The sequence below is a fragment of the Hyperoodon ampullatus genome (assembly GCF_949752795.1).
Source record: "Hyperoodon ampullatus genome assembly, chromosome: 9".
In the NCBI taxonomy this organism is placed as follows: domain Eukaryota; kingdom Metazoa; phylum Chordata; class Mammalia; order Artiodactyla; family Ziphiidae; genus Hyperoodon; species Hyperoodon ampullatus.
Window position 1 is genome coordinate 89,274,589 of NC_136922.1, and position 26,369 is coordinate 89,300,957.

Sequence of the window (26,369 nt, forward strand, 5' to 3'; positions counted from 1 at the left end):
GTTTTGCGGTACGCGGGCCTCTCACTGTCGTGGCCCCTCCCGTTGTGGAGCACAGGCTCCAGACACGCAGGCTCAGCGGCCATGGCTCCCGGGCCCAGCCGCTCCGCGGCATGTGGGATCTTCCCGGACCGGGGCACGAACCCACGTCCCCTGCATCGGCAGGCGGACTCTCAACCACTGCGCCACCAGGGAAGCCCAGAATTATGAGTTTTTATAGTTCATTGGAAGCCTTCGTAGACTATTCTTCTTATACAAAGGGGTCTGCTTCATTTAATAGGCTTTGAAGATGACTTCTCAACTTGTTTGGTTAGGGTTCATAGTCTTAGTGAACTCTTTTCCTCCTTTTCAGTTTGTACTTTCACACTACTCAGAACTGTATTTAGTGTCCCTCCTGACTTAATAAGTATATTGTTACTGTCAGGCATTTCTTAGGATGGCTGTTACATATTTTCGAAGAAAAGAAAATCTGACTCACACTGAAATAACGGCTAAGTGGATCTAATAGTGTAACCTAATATCTTCTAGTTAAAAGCAGTTTGGAAAAGAAAATAGAATTCACGTTTTCAAGAATCATGTCAGCTCTAGACTTTTTTTCTTGTGTTGGGATCAATAACAAAAAGGAATACTGTGTTCTAGAAAGATCAGTAAGTTAATTGTTCATTTTCGTCCTACTTGGAGTGAGGTTCAGAAACTAGTTAACCCTTGAATATTTGTTGAGAGTTTGAAAATACTCAGTTTGGGCCTTATGATAATATGTTAGAATATGTTGTAAAGATGACTCCTTGTCTTCTGCTTTTTCCATTATGCAATTTAAAAAATTCATAAGAATTGTCCTAAAAAGAGAGAAGGTTGTACTGACTGAGGGATTCAGGTGTTTGATGAGTAAAAAGTGCAGGGGCTCAGTGACATTTAGTTTATCTGCTAAGGGGTCCACTTTGAGTACTTCCCAGAATGGGGATCACTGAGGAGATTTGATTCTTACTGTAGATTTTGATCTATAGAGCTCTAGCTTCCTGGTAAGTGATTTCTGGATATGTGGAGCCTTACTTGTAATTAGTTTTTCTGAGTTGCTTGAAGTGATTTCCATTAATTGTTTAATCTTTATTATTCCTGGAGGAGAGGTCACTGGATGCTAACAAGGAATGCCCTTAGAAGACAATTAAGCATATTAACTGTTTTCAGAAGCCTGGCTTAATGCTGATTATTCTGCAGGTGTCACCAAAATTCAGGTGTATTATGTTAAATATTTCTTATAGCAGGTTAATTAGTTATCTGAGACTCTATCAGGCAGCTAACTCTTCTTGGGGAAGAACCTGTGTTGCTGTGGTTAAGGGGGGGGATTACTGATAACATCTGCCTTGAGATTTTACCCAACCAGAATAATGCCTCCTGTGTTTTATAGGGTGGTGTATTAGTCTGCTCAGGCTGCCATAACAAAATACCATAGACTGGGTGACTTAAACAACACATTTTCTCACAGTTTTGGAGGCTAGAAGTCTAAGATCACGGTATTGTACCATCAGAGTTGGTGTCTGGTGAGGCCTCTCTTCTTGGCTGGTAGATGGCCACCTTCTCGTGTGTCTTCAGATGGCCCTTCCTCTGAGTGTGTGGGGAGGGAGAGGGCTCTCGTGTCTCTTCCTCTTTTTAGAAGGACACCAGTTCCTTCGCATTAACGCCCTGCCTGTATGACCTCACTTAATCTTTATTACCTCTCTTCTAGGCCCTGTCTCCAAATACAGTCACGTTGGGGATTAGGCTTCAACATATGAATTTTGTGGTGGTAGGTGGTGTGTGTGTCACAATTCAGTCCATAACATATGGTACTCTGGGCACTCTTATTTGTTAAAATACCCTAAAATGCTTCCAGAGCGACAGTCTGGCAATCTTGAGGCTCAGGCAAGAGCCCTGGTCAGGCTAATTTTTCACAACTGGTTGTCAGTCTTACTACATGCTTTTCTGTCTTACAATGTTTAACAGTCCTCTATTAGCCCTCCATTACCGAATACTTGTACTGTGGACTCTCTTCAGAGAATTGCTGTCTGGTCAGCTTCAACTATCAAAAGGCTTGCTCAGAGCAGGAAGTTAATGAAACATGATTTGTTCCATTTAGTCCTTTAAATTCCCTAAATTCTATTCTTAGATTAAAATCATTGGAAAGCTTAATACTTTGGACTGTATTCAGAGTCTTTGAAAATCTCTTAGGTCCGAGTTGTGTTTTAATGTTAGGTTCTTGAAGGGCCTTATAAGAAATGGCCATGTAAAATTTATTACTTGGTTTTTAGAAGGTTGTTGAGGACATTGGTCACTATATTGTGTAATGTCTTCTTGTTTTATTTTTATTTAAACATTTTTTATTTATTTTGGGCTGTGTTGGGTCTTCGTTGCTGCGCGCAGGCTTTCTCCAGTTGCTGCACGTGGGGGCTACTCTTCGTTGTGGTGTGTGGCCTTCTCACTGTGGTGGCTTCTCTTGTTGCGGAGTGCAGGCTCTAGGCGCACAGGCTTCAGTAGTTGTGGCGCGAGGGCTTCAGCAGTTGTGGCTCTCAGGCCCTAGAGCGTAGGCTCAGTAGTTGTGGTGCACGGGCTTAGTTGCTCTGTGGCATGTGGGATCTTCCTGGACCAGGCTCGAACCTGTGTCCCCTGCATTTTGGCAGGTGGATTCTTAACTGCTGCGCCACCAGGGAAGTCCATGTCTTCTTGTTTTAAGTGAAAGATTTTTTTTTTTTTAGAATTTAGTACTAGTTTAAAGTTTACTTGCTTAGAGCAACTGGCATCTGTCTTTTTGAGAATGGGAATTATATATAATTGGCTGGGGTTCTCTTTTTGCATCGGCTACTAGGAACCCCAAAGTTAAATTGGGGGCTCGTTTCATACATGCTACGTTTGTCCATATGACCTGTGTACCTGTGTTTTACATTTATATGGCATTGTTGTCCTGCTTGTCTTTAACTAGTTCCTCTTTCTCATTTGTATTGTCCACATTCTGGTATATACAAACCATCTCAGATCTTTTTTGGAAAGAACTGGGATAGGATTGAAATGAAACTTGAAAGTAAATACTGTTACTCATTATTCACCATTAACTGTTGGTTGAAAGCTGTCATTCTTTTCTTTGGTGCTAACTCCCAAGTGACTTCAGAGAACACTTTTAGAGTAGAAGCCCGCAAAGCTGTCCTCATCTGGCTCCCGGCTTCCTCTCTGACCTCGTCTCCTATCATTGTCATCCTTCCTCCCTTCTCTAAAGCCACATTGACTTCTTGACCGTTCCTTGTTCCTTGAACAGGCCAGATATGTCCTGCTTCAGGGCCTGTGCGTCTTCTGTTGTCTCTGGGATCAGTTTACCCAGGTAGTGCCAGCCGCGCCCCTCCCCCTCCCTCCAGCTTTCTAGAAAGCTCTGTTCAAATGGCATCTTGATCTGAGACACCATTCCTGACCTTCTTGTGTAAAAGAGTCTCCCTTCTCCCTACCCTGCCTTCGTTTTTCCATAGCTGCTCCCTCACTCTCCCAGCCTCCACGTGTCGTATGCCTGCTTCCCCCACTAGACCAGGGTGTGCGCTTCACGAGGGAGGGATTGGTTTATATTCACAGCTGTGTCTCTAGCCACTTACAGCTATGCCTGCTAAGTTGCAGGTGTGTCATAACTATTTGTTCAGTGACTAAATGGACTAAATAGGGTCAATGTAACTATTGCTTGTGTCTCCTATAGATTTTTTTTTTTTTTTTTTTTTTTTTTGCGGTACGCGGGCCTCTCACTGTTGTGGCCTCTCCCATTGCAGAGCACAAGCTCCAGACACGCAGGCTCAGCGGCCATGGCTCACGGGCCCAGCCGTTCCGCGGCATGTGGGATCCTCCCAGACCGGGGCATGAACCCGTGTCCCCTGCATCGGCAGGCGGATTCTCAACCACTGTGCCACCAGGGAAGCCCCCCTATAGATTTTTGAACTGACATTTCTTTGTGTGAGATAGTCTAGTTGCAGTTGTTTCTTAAGGCAGGTAACTACCCTCCATGACCTCTTCAGATCCTGCATCTTGCTGCTGCTCATAATTTAGCTTTATCTAAGCTCTTAATGTACCCGGCACCATAAGAATATACAGAAAAGGGCTGATCTCAGTTCATAAATATCCTCAGGAATTTTCCACCGGGGGAGGCTTTAGGGGGTTTGGGCTAACAATGTTGTGATTCACAAATGATTGATTTTGTTCCTAATAACGTGTCAGCCCACGCATTGAGGGCACTTTATATTTTACAGAGCACATTCACACACTTCTCCAATCCTCACAATAACCTGGTGAGGCAGGTTCTCTTCCCTTGTCTGTTTGACAAGGAAAGAAACAGGCCCAACCATGTTAAGTGACCTGCCCAAGGTCAAAGAGCTTGAAAGTTGCAGACGCCTCATGTTTGACATTATTTGGTCAGAAGTAAGACACTTCTGCTGTATTCTTTTTTTTTTTTTTTTTTTTTTTTTTTTTTTTGCGGTACGCGGGCCTCTCACTGTTGTGGCCTCTCCCATTGCAGAGCACAGGCTCCGGACGCACAGGCTCAGCGGCCATGGCTCACGGGCCCAGCCGCTCCATGGCACGTGGGATCCTCCCGGACTGGGGCACGAACCCGCGTCCCCTGCATCGGCAGGCGGACTCCCAACCACTGTGCCACCAGGGAAGCCCCTGCTGTATTCTTTTTTTTTTTTTTTTTTTTTTTTTTTTGCAGTACGTGGGCCTCTCACTGTTGTGGCCTCTCCCGTTGCGGAGCACAGGCTCTGGACGCGCAGGCCCAGCGGCCATGGCCCACGGGCCCAGCCGCTCCGCGGCATGTGGGATCCTCCCCTACCGGGGCACGAACCCGCGTCCCCTGCATCGGCAGGTGGACTCTCAACCACTGCGCCACCAGGGAAGCCCCCCTGCTGTATTCTTAATGGTAGTATTCTAGATTTGTGTTTTTCATCTTATTCTGCCTTTGACTGGAGGTTATTGTTTCTCGAGTGATAGGTTACCTTTGGGTGACTAACCCTGTTTTCATAGGTGTGCTTTTTCTTTTATTTGATCTTGCTTTTGTCTTTTTTAAAGAGTAATATCGACTTTTGTGTACTTTTTCCTGTCTGGACTCCATTACTCTATTAAGTCCAAAGTGAAAGCAAAATTGTTCCATAGAAGGAGCCAGTTAACAGTGAGTAGTTATTTTCCTTTCAAAACACTTGACCGGCTACACTGAAATACAGAAGCTGGTATCAAAAAGGAAACTGACAAATTTCATTTTAGACCTGCACGTATTTCCCCTGGGTGTTTATGCTTGTTTATAGGGCTTTCTTGGAGCTCATGGTTGTAAATTCACTAGAACCATTTAACCTACGTGTTCCTACGAGGTGTTGTTAACAATAGCTTAGCATGGGTACTGTGGTCCTTTTAGTCCACTGGGTAAATAAATTCCTTCCTGCGATTAATTAGTCATGGTTAGTGATGTAATTCATCATGCAAATGCCAGAGCTGTCTTAGTGAAAAATTCTTAGTGATCCAGAGACGTCTGTGTCCAGCTTAACTGGAATCTACGCTTTTATGTTCATCCATGAACTTGGCAATAGTTTGTAAAGCATAATGATTTTGAGATAGGAATGGAAAAAGCTCTAAAGAATGATTCAGTAACTTGAAGGCGTCTTGGGATGGCAACTTCAAATAGTTTCTCCTCTGCCCCATGTCTTCTTTTAGCTCATGCTTTTTAAACCTTGTCCAGATTCAAGACTTACTACTGAAAAAGCTGCCAAGTGCTCTGTTGACATCTCTAGCTGTTCACTCCTCTCTTGAAATGTGGGCTGTAGCTTGATTAGGCTGCAGTCCTGCAGCTCAGGAGCTGAAGGCAGGAAAGTAGGTTTCACAGCATGCATAGCGGAAAGGGCATGGGTTTTGGCGTCAAGTATACTTAGCTTTAATTTCATTTTTTTTTTTTTTGCGGTACGCGGGCCTCTCACTGTTGTGGCCTCTCCCGTTGCGGAGCACAGGCTCCGGACGCGCAGGCTCAGCGGCCATGGCTCACGGGCCCAGCCGCTCCGCGGCATGTGGGATCTTCCCGGACCGGGGCACGAACCCGTGTCCCCTGCATTGGCAGGCGGACTCTCAACCACTGCGCCACCAGGGAAGCCCTAATTTCATTTTTGATGTTAGCTGTGTGCATGTGTGCAACTTTACCTCTCTGTTCCTTTGATTCTTGATCTGTAAAAAGGTGGTGATACTATCTCACCAGACCATTTTGAGAGTCACCTTAAACTATGTGTACAAAATAACTACTGCATTGTTTAGTGTATAATAGACACTCTGTAATTTATATCCTGTGCCTCACTTTTGACCTTCTTTTCCCAAAATGTGGGACACAGGAATGCATGTAAATTTGTGTATTTAGTTTTAAAATCTCCCAAGTAGAGGGTGAGTGAGAGCTAGTTTGTCTGTACTTGCAGTCAAAGGAATCTTGGATTATTTTTGGACTCAACATTTACAAAAAGAATGCTGTGTAGTTTTAGGTTACATGATTAGAAATAGAGTGCCTGTATTATGGGATATAAAACCTCTTTCTGTTTGGATGGTCACACCATATTAGAAGTATGTTGTGTCTGTTCTGAGTACCACATCTTGAGGCAGGATAGGGAACCTTTTAAGAACCAGACTCTCCAGGTTTGAGGCCTGGCTCTGCTACTTAAAAGTTCTGTGCTTCAAACGCACAACTCAGTCTTCATTTGTAAGAAGAGGGGGGACAATGGCACCTACTCCACAGGTGTTGTCTGGAATAAATTATTATATAAAAACCACTTAGATTAATGTAGTAAGTCCTGTGTGAGTGTTACCCATTTTCAAGGGAACTTCAGAAGAAAGTAACAAGGCTGGTGGGCTGCCATGTTGTGGAAGAAACAGATGAAAAAATTGGAGGTGCTGAAGGTGAGAAAAAAACTATTGAGAGTCCTTTACCATTTAAAGAGAGACTTTATGGAAGAGGGAATAGACTTATTTTATGTTGCTGAAAAAGGTGGAACTAGGATCAATGGGTAGAAAGTACAAAGAGGCTGATTTTGCTTTATGTTAATGAAAGACCTTGTAACAAGCAGAGCAGTTCAAAATTGCAGTGAATGGCTTTGTGGGCCAGTGAGGTTTCCCTTGCCCAGAGGCTTAGAAGGCCGAGGAGAAGTTCCTGACCTGGCTGGCGGGGTGAGCTAGATGACAAACGTTCTCTTCTACCCTGCTCTCAGTTCAGGTCAAGTGACTTGCTTAAAGTAGGATAATCCTACACTGAATTTTGCTGCGTTTTGGTAGCACGTGTGGGAACTTTCTCCCTAGAGTTAGTCTGCTTTTATGGTCTATCATTCATTCATTTTGCAGATGTTTATTGTGGGAGGCATTGTATTTCTGGTCTCACTTTGCAGAAAAGAAAACAGGTTGGAAATGAATCTTCGTTTATGGTCTACTATTGCTTGACACCATGCAGTCCCCTGAGGAACCCAATGAATTAGGTTTCATTTTTGTTGGGAGATGATTCTCCTTGGGAAGGTTGTGTTTCTGAAGTTGTTGTGAGCAAAGTACGGGTGCCCTTTGTTTTAGACTGTCAAGGATGTTTGTTTGACATGTTTGGAAGATAGAGATAACCTTTCCAGAGCAAAGGGCAGGCATGTTTAAGCTCAGGGTTCCTCTCCAGCAACTCAGCATGTGTAGGCATCCATTTCGGCCCATCCTTCCAACGCCCGTGGGACTTGAGGGCAGGTGGCCTGCTACAAATATGCTGATGCTCGTGTTACTTGCTGTGCTATGACTAATAAAGTCCTGAGCTTCTGACCCACCCGGGAGTTTTGTGACTTACCCCAGCATCCGTGAAACTGCGGCAGGCTAACTTGTTAGCTTCTAAGTAGGATAAAGTCTCAGACTTCGCATTTCTTGACAGTATGGAGGAGTGAAGTGGGAGGTCAAATCTCATGCCTCTCCTATAAAAAGGGAGAGGGAGGGGACTTCCCTGGTGGTGCAGTGGTTAAGAATCCGCCTGCCAATGCAGGCGACACGGGTTTGAGCCCTGGTCTGTGAAGATCCCACATGCCACGGAGCAACTAAGCCCGTGCGCCACAACTACTGAGCCTGAGCTCTAGAGCCCTCGAGCCACAACTACTGAGCCCAAGTGCCACAGCTACTGAGCCCGCGTGCCACAACTACTGAAGTCCGAGCGCCTAGAGCCCGTGCTCTGCAGCAAGAGAAGCCACAGCAATAAGAAGCTGCACACTTCAACGAAGAGTAGCCCCCGCTCGCCACAACTAGAGAAAGCCAGTGTGCAGCAACGAAGACCCAACACAGCCAAAAATAAATAAATAAATTTATTTTAAAAAAAAAAGGAGAGGGAGGATAACCACAGGACCCACTCCAGTGGGCTGTTCTGAGGATTAAACGTACTTTCTATAAAATGTGCAGCCTCTAGATATCAGTGGCTATTATCGCTGCCTTCCTTTGCTCTAATTAAAAAAAAAAAAAACTTTAATGGTTTTGTCCTCTCAGAGTTCTCCTATGTAAGTATTTTTGACTAAAGGCAAAATGTCATTCAGCCCAGTTTACATCAAGAGGATGAATTTCAAATGTGGGGCAAACATGGCACAGGCTATTTCCTTACATAAATATTTTCTCTGAAAATGAAAATAGGAGCTAAAACTCCCTATAGGCCCAACTTTCTCATCTTCATTTTAGTAACCCTTTCTGTTTTCTAAATAATTCCTAATGCTGTGGTAATGTGTTACAGTGACCACTGATGCCCGAGAAGGCGTCCTGTCTCTCAGCCTGACATCTTCCTTCATGGTAATTCTACTAGTTAATGTAAACAATGTGAAATGCTTGGCATGTTTCCTTCCACAAACGGTGGTGGGGAGGAAATCATGCAAAGCGTCGTAAAGATGGCAAACGGATCCAGTGTAGCTTTGAAAAGTCTGTGGCCGTTTGCTGTGAAAGGGGGGAAATAATAGTTAAATATCTGGGAACTCTTCCCTTTGGGACACTTGATAAATTGAAGGCATTTTCTGATTGTGCTTTACTTTAGATTAACAGCCCGGAAGGTTTCAAATTTAAAGAGCAAAGTTATATATCACAGAAACAACAGGATGATATGCTTAGCCACCGTGTAGCCAAATACTGCAAGTAGTATTGGTAGCTCTCTCTTTGAAACCAAATTCCCCCTAAGTTCTCTACTCCGACTTACTTCATTAGTCAAATGCTCGTGTGGTATTTTCTGCCTGAAAGTAAGCTTGGAGGTGGTCTGGGGTAGGCTCACCAGTTGACAGAGGAGGACAGGATCTGGCATGGTAAAGGCCTTCCTTCAAGTCTTGGGGTTCCCAGTGTGCAGCCTGGAGTGTATCCTGTAGCCCTCACAGGCTTTGCCTTTTCCTTCCATTTCTATCCCTCTTGCTCCCCATTTCATGCTGGGCCCCATCTCTTGACATCCCTAACACATTTACAAACTTCTTTTTTGAGGTTAGATTGAAGTCAGAGACTGGCTTGCTGAATCGCCCTCTAAATTGGAAGATAAGTTTTATATATTATGTGACTCATGAATTAAGATCTTTCACTCTAAATGACATTTTGGAGAAGACTGTTGTTGTACAGTATTTTGCTTGCAAAAATCTGGAAGGGGATATGTGACTGATTCGCTGACAGACCATCTCTGAAAGCAGTTCTCATGATGGACTTATAATTGATGGCATCCATCATTGAGAGCCTAAACTACCCCCTCCCTAAATTAAAAAAGATAAATGAAATAAAGTATGCTGAATGTATAAGCTGACAAATCTGAGGGAATTTAATGAAACTAAATTACCGCAGCCAACAGATAAGAGAAAAAGGTTTCTTTGTTACTGATTATAACACTAAATTAAAAAAAAAATTATCCAAGAAGGGTAAAAGAGGAAACAAGATCTGTGGTTCATGTATCAAGCTAAGTTATTGAAAGATTTTTAATAAGTGTATCTATCTCATTCCCTGCTTATTGTTGATTCGTATCAAGCTTGTTAGTGCTGTTGGAAGGATAGTAAATGCAGGAACTGCCTTGTAGTATAGCTGATATTGCTGTCTGTTGTAGTGGATTTTAGAATGACTGTGACCTTATTTCCAGGCCGCTGGGGGGCCCTGTACTGAATTCAGGTCATTTGAATGAACTGTTTGGAAGGCGGTTCCTCAGTGTAGAAGCAATTTTATAGTAAGTATGCTTTTGGCTATATATAAAAGAAGACCAAGCGAAAGTGACTTAAACAATGGATATTTATTATCTCCCCTAACAGGGAGTCCCTCGATAAGGCAGCTGTGGGTTGGCTGCTTTAGTGGCCCAATGATGTAATGGCAGTAGCTTGGCATTTCTCTTGGCTTCCCCTTCCAGGATTATAGTATGGCTAATGTATGATTATCTTAGTTTTGTATAACAATATCCAGTGTTGGGAAAAGGGACCTGCTTCCTGTTAACCTTCTTGCAAGAAAACTACTCCTAGGGGCTTCCCTGGTGGCACAGTGGTTAAGAATCGCCTGCCAATGCAGGGAACACGGGTTCGAGCCCTGGTCCGGGAAGATCCCACATGCCGTGGAGCACCTGGGCCTGTGTGCCACAACTACTGAGGCTGCGCTCTAGATAGAGCCCGCGAGCCACAAGTACTGAGCCCGCGAGCCACAAGTACTGAGCCCACGAGCCACAAGTACTGAGCCCGCACGCCTAGAGCCCATGCTCTGCAACGAAGAGTAGCCCCCGCTTGCTGCAACTAGAGAAAGCTTGTTCGCTGCAACGAAGACCCAAAGTAGCCAAAAATAAAATAAATAAATAAATAAATAAAATATCATTTTATAAAAAGAAAAAGAAAACTACTCCTAGAAGTCCTTAGGTCTCATTGGCCAGACTTGTCACTGGTAAGGGGAATGCAAGTACTTGAATTCACTCCAACAAATCAAGACCTACCCAGGTTCTTGCAGAGCTCATGCTGCCTGTTAACCTGATTATGCCAAGGGGAAAAGTGAAGAGAGAGACTCCTTGGATTGGCAACCAATAAATCCATTTAGATAGGCTACTAGAATTTGCTGTGCAGGCGGTTTCCTATTTTCTCTTAGTAACTTGTTTCATTTCCTAGTTAGTGAAGTAAATGTGCTCTCATTGACTTAACTCATCCTTCGTCTACTTTTGGGTTTCAAGTTTGCCTCAGCTTGATATATTCTGTCTTTACCAGGACCCTGTCTACCAGTGATGATGTTGAAGACAGAGAAAATGAGAAGGGGCGTCTTGAAGAAGCCTATGAGAAGTGTGATCGTGACCTGGATGAATTGATCGTGCAGCACTACACAGAATTGACGACAGCCATTCGCACGTACCAGAGCATCACAGAGCGCATCACCAACTCCCGAAACAAAATAAAGCAGGTAAGCCTCCATCCTTCTAATATCTGGTGATTGTTGCATCTACCATTAGTCCAGGTGTTATAGCTTGGAGGTGCCCTGGTAGTGGTAACAGCCTTAACGAGTGATTCATACTGATGCTTTGCAGGAGTTTTGCAGGTTTCTGGAAAGCCAGGATGCAGAGGCTCACAGAGGGCATCTGGCCTTGCTTCTTTTCTCCCTTAAGTCTGATCCTTGGCTTCTGCCGTTACTTTTCCTTTTTTAAAATAAATTTATTTATTTATTTATTTTGGCTGCGTTGGGTCTTCCTTGCTGTGTGCAGGGTTTCTCTCGTTGCAGTGAGTGGGGCCTACTCTCTGTGGTGGTGCCCGGGCTTCTCATTGCGGTGGCTTTTCTTGTTGCAGAGCACGGACTCCAGGTGTGTGGGCTCAGTAGTTGTGTCACACGGGCTCAGTGGTTGTGACTTGCGGGCTCTAGAGTGCAGGTTCAGTAGTTGTGGCACAGAGGCTTAGTTGCTCAGTGGCACTTGGGATCTTCCCGGACCAGGGATCGAACCCACGTTCCCTGCGTTGGCAGGCGGATTCTTAACCGCTGCTCTACCAGGGAAGTCCCTCTGCTGTTACTTTTCACTGCAGTGTGAAATGGCACAGAGGAGATGGCCTCAACTTGAGGAAGCCTAAAAGGGGAGCTGTTTTAAGACTCTAGGGCCTTTTATTGTTAGAGGCTCTCGTTATAATGTATTAAATGTATTTATTGTGCTCATGTCACACATTGTGTGTGTGTATTGCCATAGCAGTTGAAAATAAAAAAAATTTTTGGTTTTGAGTATGTCACCCCATTTGAAGTTGGTTGTGATCTCTCTGCAGTCATTGTACATTCTTGTTGGTTTTGAGAAGAAAATCTAACTCACAAATTATTTAAATGTAAATATTTATGAATACTGAAGTTCTTGAATATTGTTCTTTAGTAGTGACAAGCATGCATTAATTTTTATTTTGTAATTGTCTTTCATATTTTGGAGCTGTTTTTCTTTCACTCTTTTTCTTTCTCCCTTCTCTCTTCCTCTCCTCCTTCCCTCTTCTTGGTTCCTTTCTTCTTTTTTTTTTAATTGGGGTATAGTTGTTTTAGTTTCTCCTGTACAGCGAAGTGAAGTAGAGTTCCTTGTGCTATACAGCAGGTTCTCATTAGTTCTCTATTTTTACATGTGAGTGTATATATGTCAATCCCAATCTCCCAGTTCATCCCACCACTACCCACCCACCCCGCTTTCCCGCCTTGGTGTCCATACATTTGTTCTCTACATCTGTCTCTCTATTTCTGGTTCGCAAGGCAGAAATTGGTTCCTTTCTTCTTTCCTTCCTTCCCTCCCTCCCCTCCCCCCCTCCTTCTGTGGTTGGTCTTTGAAAAACTTTTGGTTCCTGGGTGCCACATCTTTAGTTCTTAAAGGATAAAGTGGGTTCATAAGGGGTATTTTTTATATTTGGTCAAGGGATGAACTGATCAAATAAAGGTTATATACTGTCACATCATAGTTATGTGGTTCTTGGCTATGTATTTTGAGGGTCACTCCTTTAATACCTTGTATTACTGCTCTCTGATAAATAACAGTTGCTCCCACTTACTGGGCACTGATTCCTTGCCAGGCAGAATTATGTCTGTTCCCCACTCAACAAATTTAGGATTTGAACTCTGGTCTCCCTGCTCTGAGGTCCTTGATGCTGGTTTTCAGACATCTTTTAAGCAGTAGCCCCCCATTTCTTTGTACATGAGATATTTTGCAGAACCCCAACATACCAGTTGCCTCTTGTTTGGTATTGGGCTGAGAGATGCAGAGCCTCGTGCTGGCACCCCTCCTTAGCGCTCAGCAGCTGACCCTCAAGCACCTCTGTGGCCAGAGGGCTGCACAGACCATTTGAAGTGTGCTGCCCTGTGCTATTTGATTGGTTCGGGAATTCTCTGGATGTACCTGCCCAGTGGTGGCCGTGCCTACGGTCTCCTCACATGTTTTCTTCCCTGCCTTCTAGACCTTATGATTTGGTAATAGGTACCTAAATGATTCTTCTAAGAATGCTGTTATATGTGAGTTTCAGCCTTGAAGTGTACAGTTCCACAATCAGTAGGTTCCTAACCTTTTTTTGAAGCAATGTGGTGACCACTTTACATTTTAGAATGAACTGGGCATTTTCAGAAGGAATTCTATAATTCTTAGCCTTTACAAGTGGTGAGTTCATCCTGTGGATTTATCGGTGAAACTAGGTAAAGCTATAGATCAGTAGCTCTAGATTTAAAGTGAACTGTAGTCCATTTTGACCCAATGTACTAAGCTCCAGAGGGGTCAGAAAGTGCATCTGTAGAGCTGCTGACCTTCTGGCTTTGCCTCGGGTAATCACAGTAAGAGTGAAGGACCTCTTGGTGTTGCTGTTTTCTGATGAGTGTGCTTGACTGGAAGGACTTTGTCCTAATCTCAAGGGAGGCACTGCAGTGGTCTCTGCCTTGACTCCCTATCACTCTGAGTCAGTAGTTTCTTTGCCCAAACAAAGAGTGTTTGCTGGTACTGAAAAAGAGAGTCTCATCTTGATTATTTCACATTTGTTTTAGTAGCCAGTCTTTTCACCGTCCTCCTCATTTTCAAGTATGCTGGAGTTCTGAGCAAAAGGAAACAACAAAAAATTTTTTTTATTATGTCAGACAGTTGTCAAGAAAGTAAATGTTGGGGGCTTCCCTGGTGGCGCAGTGGTTGAGAGTCCGCCTGCCGATGCAGGGGACGTGGGCTTGTGCCCCGGTCCGGGAAGATCCCACATGCCGTGGAGCGGCTGGGCCTGTGAGCCATGGCCGCTGAGCCTGCGAGTCCAGAGCCTGTGCTCCGCAACGGGAGAGGCCACGACAGTGAGAGGCCTGCGTACCGCAAAAAAAAAAAAAAAAAAGAAAGTAAATGTCACATAACTCAGTGTTATGAACTGGTCTCAATATTGGCAAGAGAAAAATAAAGAGCTAAATGTCTTTTCAAGAAAGCCTTTGATAATTGATACATGGGAGAAGAAAATTTTGGGGAAAAATGAAAGGGAATTTGTTTCTATTGTATAATTTGACAGTTTTGTACTGTGAAAGTCTGTTTCTTATCACCAAGGAAACACTGATGTTTCCTCACTAATCTTTGCCTGTCAGTTTTGGTTTTTAATTGCACTTTAGATTGTATACAGAATAAAGGTATGTATATTTTTAAAGTAAAAATGGGGATGATTCCGTAATCATTGGTTTACATTATTTCAGAGCCAAGCAAGATGTTGAGAACGTGTGAATCTGAGTTGACATTTTCTTCCTGCTCTCTGCCAGAAGAATGGAACGAGCATTCACTCAATAAATATCTGTTGAGTGCCAGCTATGTGCTGGTGGTGGTTTCGATACTGAAATCTGTTTTAGATTTCCATGTAGTGGAAAATACCAGTCCCTGTCCTCATGGGGCTTACATGCTAGTGGGAAGACACAGGAAAACAAATAGATGATATTTAGCAACATTGATTTAGTCTCTATATTAAGTGTTTGTTTTGTGCTGAGCAGTGGTCTAGGTCCTGGGGTATAGAAGTGAGTAAAACAGACAAAAATTCCTGTCTTCGTGGGCTTCCCTGGTGACGCAGTGGTTGAGAGTCCGCCTGCCGATGCAGGGGACACGGGTTCGTGCCCCGGTCCGGGAAGATCCCACATGCCACGGAGCGGCTGGGCCCCTGAGCCATGGCCGCTGAGCCTGCACGTCCGGAGCCTGTGCTCCGCGACGGGAGAGGCTACAACAGTGAGAGGCCCGCATACCGGAAAAAAAAAAAATTCCTGTCCTCGTGGAGTTTACATTCTAGTCAAGAAAGGCAGGCTATAAATTAGTAAGAGGGTATAACAGATGGTAAGAAATGCTGTGCTTAAAATAAAAAAAAAGCAAGGAAGGAGAATAAGGGGTTGCTGTTTTGAACAGAGTGGTCAGGGAGGGCTTCACTGCGGTTATATTCAAGCCAACACTAGAAGAAGGTGAGGGAGAGTCCGGAAAAGCACCCCAGGAAGGAGGAATAGCAGGTACAGAAAGATCCTCAAGCAAGAACATGATTGGAATTTGGGGGAGCGGCAAGGTTGGAGCTGGAGCACAGTGAGAAGTGGGGAGAGTGGCAGAGGGAGATGAGAGCGCTGGTGGGTGAGGTGTGGCAGAGTGGGTCCGGTCACGTGGGGTCTTGATCACTGTAAGGACTTTGATTTTAACCCTGGGTGTGTGGAAATCATTGTAAGTTTTGAGCACAAGAACGGCACGATGCGTCAAACATGTTAAAAGGGCCCCTCTAGCTGCTGTACTGAGATGAGATTTTAGTGGGGGCCAAGGCAGATGAAGATGTTCACATTCATGCTTTGTTACCTTTTAAAGCTTGAGAACACGGAACTGTTTACGTTCCCCATTTTGTTATTTCTTTCATTTACGGATTCTTGTTGGTAGAATCTCTGTCCTTGAGGATAGTATGAGCTGACAGATAGATCTGACTCTTCTGTGATGCTCCAAACTTCTTTATATCAGTCAAGTCCACTTGGAATTTTTTCGAGATTAAATGTGGAAATAAAATACCATGTATGATTGATCAGGTCAGTTATGTGGATAAGTAAAATAGTTGGGCTGTCTTATTACTGTTGAGTACAAATGAGATGTTACTGCATTAGAAAACCTCAGAGTTTATAGCTTCTACCAGTGTCTGTCATAATGACTGTTACAGCAGCACCAGAATAGATGAATATGAATGGATATGAGTTGGGAACTTGGGCCGTATGCTTGTTGGTAGTATTTGAATTTGAGTGTTTCTTCCATCCTGTATTAAGTAGATGAGGTGATAACCAGATTTCTTTAAAGATACTAAGTATCCATCTAATGCTTATCATAGAAGCAGGTAAACTGAAGGGAAAACACAGATACTTGTCTCTGTTGTGATGTGCGCACAAACGCTTTACATTTCGCCCCAGTTTCGGCTGTTCTGTTGGTGCTTGATTGAGCTCTTAACTCATTTTTCTTGCCTGTAATTGGAAATAACCATATGTGATTGTTAAAGTGAAGTTGTTAGGGCTTGGTCATTGAGTAATGTAACATTCATTACTTAACATTTAACTAAAATAATTTTGTGACTTTTTATATGAGAGTATATGTTGTGAGGTAGAATTAGAATGAAGAATAACCTTAATTGATATAAAAAAGAAAGTCACAGTAGGACAACATGGTTTTGGTAGGAAGTTATTTGAGCCCAGACATAAGATAGAAAATCCCAGCTGCTTGTATGAGAAAGGGAACAAAAGCCTAGAAATGGACATGCCAAACTGTGGGCAAGAATGAGATATCATCACTTAAAATCTAGGCAGTGGTCCGGATCATTAATGCGGTCACAAGAACTACAAGGCAGTCTTTTCATTAAGTTTAACTGTATCTGTATTTGTGTTCTGTATCCAGACTCTGCAACTCAAAAGGATAGTATTGCCTTTGGAAAAGGTTGAGTGGAGCCTCTCAGAATTTAAGACCTTAGAATGGAAGCTGAAAAACTAAGGAGCAAAAAGCATGAGAAATAAAAGTTTGAGGGTAATTAAAAAATGATCTTTAGTTCTAAAGGGCTTGTAAACAGAGCAGTGAGTAGTGTTTCTACAGTTCATTTGTTCTAAGCACTTTCTTTTAAGACTATGGGAAAAAATGGCTTGGACATGTGTTAGGATAATACCCATGAAAATGCTTATATGTGGATTTGTTTTTACTACAAAAAAGAGAAAATATGATACTCTGTTCTTTTAGAAGTAAGAATAACGTTGATTGTTTCATTAATTTTCATTTACCATCCCTTGCTTCTGAGGAACTTTACAGGGTATTTCTAGTCTACAGTATCAATGAAGTGCTTGCACATTTGTTGTATTTTATTACAGATAATATGCACACTCAAAGACATTCCCCTCCTCCCCTAATACTTCATCCAAGTTCAATGCTTTTCTGATTTTATGACTTAAAAGTTAGGGCCTCCACCACCTCCCCTGTGCCTCCATCAGCATCCTCCTCTGTCACATGTCCCAACGTGTTGTTCAGAGGCCCCAGTTCATTTCCTTCTCTCTTGATCTTTCTCAAGGCAGGGTTGCAAAAATCTCTCTCTGCTTTCTGTGTCATCTCACATATCCATTCACAATGACCTCTTGGGCCCTGTGTTCCTTATTTTCTCTTTTTCTAATAGTCTCTAATTAAAGTGACTTAGTTCTTGTTTATTGAAACTGAAATTCTTGTTTTTTCTGAACAGGTGATTTGGAGCAAATGAAGTTACTAGAATTCTAAGGAAGCAAAGGAAACTTGTGTTTGAGGAAGGATTTCTTTACTTGGGGTTTTGTTTTTTTGTTTTTTTTTTTACAACTTTATTGGAGTATAATTGCTTCACAATGCTGTATTAGTTTCTGCTTTATAACAAAGTGAATCAGTTTTACATATACATCTGTTCCCACATCGCTTCCCTTTTGCGTCTCCCTCCCTCCCACCCTCCCTATCCCACCCCTCCAGTAGGTCACAAAGCATCTAGCTGATCTCCCGGTGCTATGCGGCTGCTTCCCACTAGCTATCTACCTTACATTTTGGTAGTTTTACTTGGGTTTTGATGTCATGATTTGAAAAGCTTGACTCTTCATGGATTTATTTAAGGAAGAAACAGAGTAACAGAATTTTTGAATCTTAACTATCCTGATTAAATTAGAATGGAATTAAAATGCTGTCACCACATTTCTAAAAGAACAGGCCTTTGAGAAATAAACATTTAGGTGGAATATGGTACCTTTCTTACATTTACCTGCATTTATTCATTGATAGACATAGCCCTGTTTCTCCCCTCCCTGTTTCAAAAATCATATTTATTGAGCTAGCGTTTACGTACAATAAAATGCATTATTTTTAGTTCAGTGAGTTTTGTCAAACGCATATATCCTTGAATATGTTTCCATTGCCCCAGAGACTTCTCTCCTGCTTCTTTTTTTTTTTTTTTTTTTTTTGCGGTACACGGGCCTCTCACTGTTGTGGCCTCTCCCGTTGCGGAGCACAGGCTCCGGACGCGCAGGCTCAGCGGCCATGGCTCAGCTCACGGGCCCAGCCGCTCCGCGGCATGTGGGATCTTCCCGGACCGGGGCACGAACCCGTGTCCCCTGCATCGGCAGGCGGACTCTCAACCACTGCGCCACCAGGGAAGCCCTCTGCTGCTTCTTTATAGGCCATACCCCCAACCCCATCTTGCTCCAAACAAATACTGATTTGAAATCTATCACCATATATTATTTTTCCCTGTTGCAGAACTTCATAGCGTGTATACTCCTGCGTCTGGCTTCTTTTGCTCAGCATAATCTTGAGATTCTTCACATTTCTTCCCTTTTATTGCTGACTGGTATTCCCCCTGCCACCCCAAGTTTTAAAAGAACACTTCTTCATAACTGACTTTTCTGATCAAAAAGCTGAAGCCTCAGGGCAATTTAGTATTAAAAGTTCTTTTAGCTTCTTATGTCTGCAGCTTTGGCTAAACCGTTTAGGAAATGGTTTTGGTGATGTTCATTTTCCACACAGCCTGATGCCATTTCCCCCACCCCCAAACACACACACATTCTACCTTCCTTTTCATTTTCCTCCATGTAGTATGTAAAAGTGAGGAGTGAGCTGATTACATTGTATATATCCTAGTGTGAAATGCCATAATGGTCTTTTTTTCCAATCAGAAGGGAGATTGCCAAGCTTTACTGACACCCTGTAAGTTTATCTCCCACTATCTGCATCCAGAGCCTAGTTGGGTGTTGTATGACATAAAATTTATTTTTAACAGTTTCCATAGTAACCGTTACACACAGAGGGAAAAGCTGAGAAGTATAGAACCAAGGTGATATAAGTAGAATATCAGAAATTAGGTTCTGAGAGATTTTAACTAAGATTTAACATAGAATGGATTTAATAGCTAGAGTTCTTAACCCAGGCACCAAGAACTCCTAGAGGATCTAGGAATGGCCTTGAGAAATGTGTTTAAAAAATCAAATAAAACCACAAATGCTGATAAAAACCAGCATTTCCCTACCTCATCCTACCAAAGTAGTAATTCCAACACTTCAGAGGTATGGAATTTTACTCTTTTAGTTTTTTTTTTTTTCCAGAGATTCGTATTTCTGTATTTCTAAGTAATATGCTTATACTACTTTTCTGGATCTTTCTATTTTAGACATTGTATATGAGCTTCCAGTTATGGTTCCTCCTTCACTCTTTCCCCCACCTCACCTCATCTTCTTCCCTCATCCTCTCTGTATAGTTGTGTCCTAGTTTTTGGTTAAATAGCTGGTGCGTATTTTATTATAACGACGTAAATATTTACATCTAAACCATCCAGCATACTATTTTTTTTTAAACCCCACATTTGTTTATTTATTTATTTTTGGCTGTGTTGGGTCTTTGTTTCTGTGCAAGGGCTTTCTCTAGTTGTGGCAAGCGGGGGCCACTCTTCATCGCGGTGTGCGGCCCTCTCACTATCGCAGCCTCTTGTTGCGGAGCACAGGCTCCAGACGCGCAGGCTCAGTAGTTGTGGCTCACGGGCCTAGTTGCTCCGCGGCATGTGGGATCTTCCCAGACCAGGGCTCGAACCCGTGTCCCCTGCATTAGCAGGCAGATTCTCAACCACTGCGCCACCAGGGAAGCCCAGCAGCATACTATTTTTGCTTGTGCAGTTTTGTTTTCGTTTTCCTTGGAGTTAATGATTGTAAAATCCCATTGCCTTTGTTCTGCATCGGTTTCCCCCTTTCCTGGATCCTCTTGTTTCTCCTCTTGTTTTTCTCTTATATTGATGGAGTACATTCTTCAGTAGCTTGCTGAGATATGGTGCATATGAGGTTTATTTTTTAAGAGCTTGCATGCCTGAAAATGTCTTTATTTTTTCCTCACACTTGATTGATAGTTTTTCTGGGAAATAATTCTCTCAGGGTTTTGAAGATACATTATTCCTTTGTCTTGTAGCTGTCAGTGTTGCTGTTGAGACGCATTCTGATTCACAGTCCTTTGTATGGCTTTTTTTCCTCCTTTGAAAGCTTTTAGGATTGTCTCTATATCCTTGTGTTCTTATGAGTCAGGATAATGTGCCCTGGGTCTTTTTTCACTTCATTGTCTCGAACACTCTGTGTGCCTTTTCAATCTGAAAGTTCATGTCTTTTACTCTGGAACATTTTCTTGCATTTTATTATTATTTTTTCTCCACTTTGTCTCACTTTTCCTCCCCTGGAATTCTTATTTGGACCTCTCGGATCAACCACCCCATTTTCTTTTATCTCCTATTTTCCTTTCTTTGTTTCTTGTGTCTTACTCTTTGGAGATTTCAAGAGTCTCTTCTAACCTTTATATTGGATTTTTTTTCCTATCATATTTTTAATTTCCAAGAGCTGTTTTTCATTCTCTGAATTTTTTATAGCATCCTATTCTTGTTTCATTGATGTAATATCTTTTCCCCCAAGGGATATTAATTATAGCTTTTTAAAATTTCTTTTTCCTGCCTAGTTTCTGTTCCCCTACTCCCCTCAGCACTTTTTTCTTTGTTTTGATGCCTGTCTTTCCATATTACAGGCTTTCCTTGACTGTGTGGTGATCCTTGGCTAACTGTTTGGATGGAGGAGGGAGGTATACTACAAAGCTGAGATGGCGCTCACAGCATGTGGTGGGGCTTGTCTAGCGATGATTGGGTAGGGACCCAGCAGTTTCCTTGGTTGTTTTTCCCAGGGGAAAGCCATAAGTTTCCTGTGTTGGGGCTCAAAGTCAAGCTGAGTGTTATCGGAGCCAACCCAGGAAGGAGGCTGAGGGTCCAGAGAGAGCTGAGGACCTTACTTGTCAGTGGGTCCACTTTGACTTCATCATCCTGTTTTCTGTCCAGTGCCTCACACCCTCCTCTCAGCTGTCTGGCACTTCCTGGTCCAGATTCTTTCTAGTTCAGTTTCTTCAGGTTGTAAACCTCCTATTTGGCCAGTGCCGTGGGGGAGGGAATTACATGTCTGTGTGGTTTGATGAGGAAGTTGGATGAGGGCTCAAGATACTCAGTTTCAACCCTGTACTCTTGCCTTCAATATTCTTGGTGCCTCCTTTTCAGTGTTAGCAAACCTCACTTGATGCCAGCCCTCTTCTTACCAGCTTCCAAGGGTTTCTTGCCATCCTTGCTGTTCCCTCCTCTCTGTTCTCTCTTTTCTTGGTATTTTATGCTAAAAAAATAAATAGAATTATTTTGCTATCTCTTTGGGATTGATGGAAGAAGTAGAGGTGATTAGAACCTTCTTCAACAGATTGTCAAAGGCGTCTATAACTCCCCAGAAAGCTAACAGTCATTCTTCTGTGCTAATCAAGACAGATTACAAAACCTGTTTATTCAGGGCTCTTTTTACATTGGACAGTTTGATAAAAGTATGATTTAGATATTGTCCTAAAGTTGTAGGATTGGATTAGATGCTGTCTCAAGATACCTTCTAATTTTAGCATTCAATTCGTATTTTCTATGTTTGCTGGAAAAATGTCAAAATTTAGTTTTACAGTCACCAAAAAATAGAATCATGAGTCTGTGTACCACCACACCAAATGTTGTAAAAGAAGACAGATTTTTAATTGTTAAAAACATGGTAGACTTTCTAGGGTGATGGGAATGTCCTATATATTGACGAAGGTTTGGATTATTGCAGGTGTGTATGCATTTGCTAAAACTCATCAAGTGATAGATACACTTTCATGCATAAATTTTACCTCAAACAGAAAACAAAACCAAAACTGTAAACAAACATGAAATTCTAATTTAAATAAAAATACATGTAAAGGAATGTCAAAAGTATATGAAAGTAGTTCTATGAATTGTGAAAGGTCATGATTCTTTTTATTTTTTCATGCTATAAAAATCAAATTTTTAATTAGGGTAGAACATGAAAATACACTTATGTACATGGTGACTACCCTTCCCTGCTTCTCTTCTCCTCCTCCTATGTTATCAAACTGTGCCTAGGCTGGTCAGCAAACTGTGCCTGCAACTGTCATATTTAATACCTAAAATCAGAATACATGGAAAAAATTCTTGGTATGTTTTAATTCCCTTTATTTCACGACTGTCTCTGGAAGCGTCTACTCTTTTCTGGAAACTGGGCTTACCTTCATTTTAGTCAGTTGAGACGAGCGTCCATTTCCTTTGTTATCAACTTCAGCTAAAGTTCTAGACCTAGAAGGATGGACCAAGTGACCTATCAGCTGAATAGGAAATATGCCAGGAAGAATGGGGAAGGAATAATAGCACGGACTCTCAAATCAGTCATTCCCTTCTAGATATATTAACTTTGGTGTGGAACTTCATATTTTCAGAGTGTATGCTCTATATCCTGAGTAATTGTCTCATTTCTCAGGAGAGAAAATACAGAGAAGTGGAGACCTGAGCAAGTGAGTCTGTGTTATAACCAGGATTAGAATTTCACAAGCAGATTAACCACAGCAGAATGAGTGGCAGTGATAACTAGGAACTGTCACTTATAGCAGTACTGGTGAAGAATACTAATCAAATTGTGGGTTTAGGCTGGAAAGACTTTGGACTGACCCAAGATTGAAACTGTTCTATTGTAGGTAAAAGAGAATCTGCTTTCATGCAAGATGCTGTTGCACTGCAAACGAGATGAGCTTCGGAAATTGTGGATTGAAGGAATTGAACACAAGCATGTCCTGAACCTGCTGGATGAAATCGAGAATATCAAGCAAGTGCCTCAAAAGCTGGAACAGTGCATGGCCAGCAAGCACTATCTCAGTGCCACCGACATGCTGGTAAGAGCACAGCCTGCGCTCCTGGGCATTTCTGCTAAGATAGAGTGCTTCCTTCTGTTCTCTCTGAATCCTGTCCTTCATGAAGCACATGACAAACTGCCCTCTTGGGATTCACGAGCCCTTGCAGGTGAAGCCTGCCTGGTTCTCTTCCTAATGTCAGTGTTTGCAACAGTAGGCGATTCTCTTCCTAATGTCATTGTTTGCATTGTCTGCCTCTGGAAAAGCGGCAAGAATTATAATGGTAAGAAACCAGTACTTCAGTCATGTTGGAATGGTAACGAGAGGTGTTTGTCCTAGTTTCAGAGGAAGATAGTTAATGAATCCCATTTTGAAGAATGAAATCTGCATGAGAGAGAAGTTTAGGAGATTTATAAACTATGTTCCAAAAATTCTGTGAAGGACTATTTACATTAGGGCTTTGTTTTTTTTCCTTTAAGTTGATAAGAAAGAAAATAATTTTGGGGGGAATAATTCTGGAATAACTTTGTCCAGCAGGAGTATTCCACAGCCTAGCCTTTAGCCTGTATCTTCATCCATTCTGCTACTTTTAAAAAAAAATTAATTAATTTAATTAATTTATTTTTGGCTGCGTTGGGTCTTCGTTGCTGCACGCAGGCTTTCTCTAGTTACTCTCTGTTGCGGTGCGTGGGCTTCTCATTGTGGTGGCTTCTCTTGTTGCGGAGCATGGGCTCTAGGCATGCAGGCTTCAGTAGTTGTAGCACGTGGGCTCAGTAGTTGTGGCTCGCGGGCTCTAGAGCGCAGGCTTAGTAGTTGTGGTGCACGGGCTTAGTTGCTCCGTGGCATGTGGGATCTTCCTGGACCAGGGTTTGAACCTGTGTCCCCTGCGTTGGCAGGTGGATTCTTAACCCCTGTGCCATCAAGGAAGCCCGTTTTGCTACTTTCTGAATTAGGAATGAAAATTCAGAGAAGGTTGCAGCTGGTGGTACATGTGGCTGAGCGTCAAGATAATGAATAAAAAAACAAAAATACACATCTTGCTCCCTAAAAGCGCTAACTTTCCTAGGGCCTGTGGCTGTTAGCAAGGGCTGCTCATTCCACCTCCTCTTTCCACACAAACTTCCCTACTTCCTTCTCACAGTTGTCTGGCGACTACAGAAACTTTCAGGAGTAGATGGATTGTATTTGGATTTTCTTTTCACAGTAGGTGAAAGTCCCTTATCTTTGTTTCAACAAATTAGATTGGCTGTAGCACTGGGGGGGAAAAAAACACTGAGAGGAATTAGTGGGAGAAAAACAGGTTAAATCCTCTAAGTGGTTCTAATTCATTCAGACTTTCAAGAAGAATTTTGCTCTAAGTCCGTCATAAGAAGCTTTAAAGGAAATTTGGTAACCAAGAGATGAGTTGCGCCGTGATATTCTCTCATATATTAAAACCTGGTTGTGTGATAGTGAATAGTCAGTTTCCACAGTGGAGGGAGATTAATAATGGTCTTTTCTTTGGAGTGGTAAAATAATTGGGTATTTTCAGTATCTTTAGTGTCATCTTCCTTAATAATGACTATATGGTGTCCAACAAAAAAAATTAGTCACCTCTTTAGCTTTGCTGTTGGTTTATGTGTTAGGAAGGCATATATGTGCTAAATATTCAAGATTCAGCAATCAGAATAGATAAGCTTATATATATTTGTGTAGCATTTACACATCTATTTGAATCATGATTTTTTGTAGTGGGCCTGCTTTTAAAGCAAGTGCCATATATTAAAAATAGGTTGTTAGAACTTATTTTGGTGTTAATTATGTTCATTTTAGGGTTTCAGATTTTAGGATTAGCCTTTATTCCTTAAGGGCTAATTTATTTAAGAGCTAATTAATAATGAACACTGTCTTTTCTTTGTTTTGACTTAAGGACCTCATTAAATACTTCTTTAAATTCTTGGCTGTAAGTTACAGAAATTCAGCTCCAGCTAGCTTAGGTAAAATAATTGCTTTACTCATGTAACCAGTCTGCTAAAAGAACAGGAGTATATGTGCAATGCCATCTGTATGTTTTTGCATGTTTTTTCATTGTTTTACTATAGACTTTCTTCCACATGTGGGCGGGGTTTGGGTGTGTGGAGAAAAGAAGGGTTGTGAGCTGTATTTTACATTTTTCCAGCTTTGCAGAGGAAAATAATCTTCTAATTCAAAAATGGGGGTCAGATCTAGTTTAGGCAGCTTGGGTACTGTGATTGTCAGTTCCAACTAAAACTATGTGGTTGGGGGAAGGGGGGTCCTGGGGAGTTGTGTGGGAAGGAAGGGCTGTCACCTCTAGAAAAGAGTAAGTGTGAGAGAGAGATTTCCCAGAAGTTCCTCTTTTTCTGTTGTAGTTCTTTATGTACTCTGGATACTTATCCTTTGTCTGTTAGATGGATTGTAAATATCTTTCCCAGTTGGTGGTATATCTTTTTGTTTAGGGTGTCTTTTATTAAAAAGTTTTAAAATTTAATTCAATAATGTTTTTCATTCTTTATTTCCTTTGTCATGTGACTTATTTTGAGAAAGTTTTTTATCCTACTGTCATAAAGAGAATCTCTTATATCACTGTCTTTTTTTTTTTTTTTTTTTAATTTATTTTTTATTAGTTTCTGCTTTATAACAAAGTGAATCAGTCATACATACACATCTGTTCCCACATCCCTTCCCTATTGCGTCTCCCTCCCTCCCACCCTCCCTATCCCACCCCTCCAGGCGGTCACAAAGCACCGAGCTGATCTCCCTGTGCTCTGCGGCTGCTTCCCACTATCTATCTACCTTACGTTTGGTAGTGTATATATGTCCATGCCTCTCTTTCGCTTTGTCACAGCTTACCCTTCACCCTCCCCATATCCTCAAGTCCGTTCTCAAGTAGGTCTGTGTCTTTATTCCCGTTTTACCCCTAGGTTCTTCATGGCATTTTTTTTTTTAAATTCCATATATATGTGTTAGCATACGGTATTTGTCTTTCTCTTTCTGACTTACTTCACTCTGTATGACAGACTCTAGGTCTATCCACCTCATTACAAATAGCTCAGTTTCGTTCCTTTTTATGGCTGAGTAATATTCCATTGTATATATGTGCCACATCTTCTTTATCCATTCATCCGATGATGGACACTTAGGTTGTTTCCAGCTCCGGGCTATTGTGAATAGAGCTGCAATGAACATTTTGGTACATGTCTCTTTTTGAATTATGGTTTTCTCAGGG

General features: G+C 42.1%; 1 protein-coding gene across 1 annotated transcript in view; it reads left to right on the top strand.

Moving 5' to 3' along the window:
- EXOC4 (exocyst complex component 4) overlaps nt 1–26,369 on the top strand; it is a gene marked incomplete at both ends in the record, with an annotated part of 836,896 nt that overhangs the window by 10,686 nt on the left and 799,841 nt on the right. The window contains 2 exon segments of the mRNA XM_079711536.1: nt 11,202–11,391; nt 22,991–23,185. Of these exon segments, the coding sequence (XP_079567662.1) occupies nt 11,202–11,391; nt 22,991–23,185 (385 nt within the window).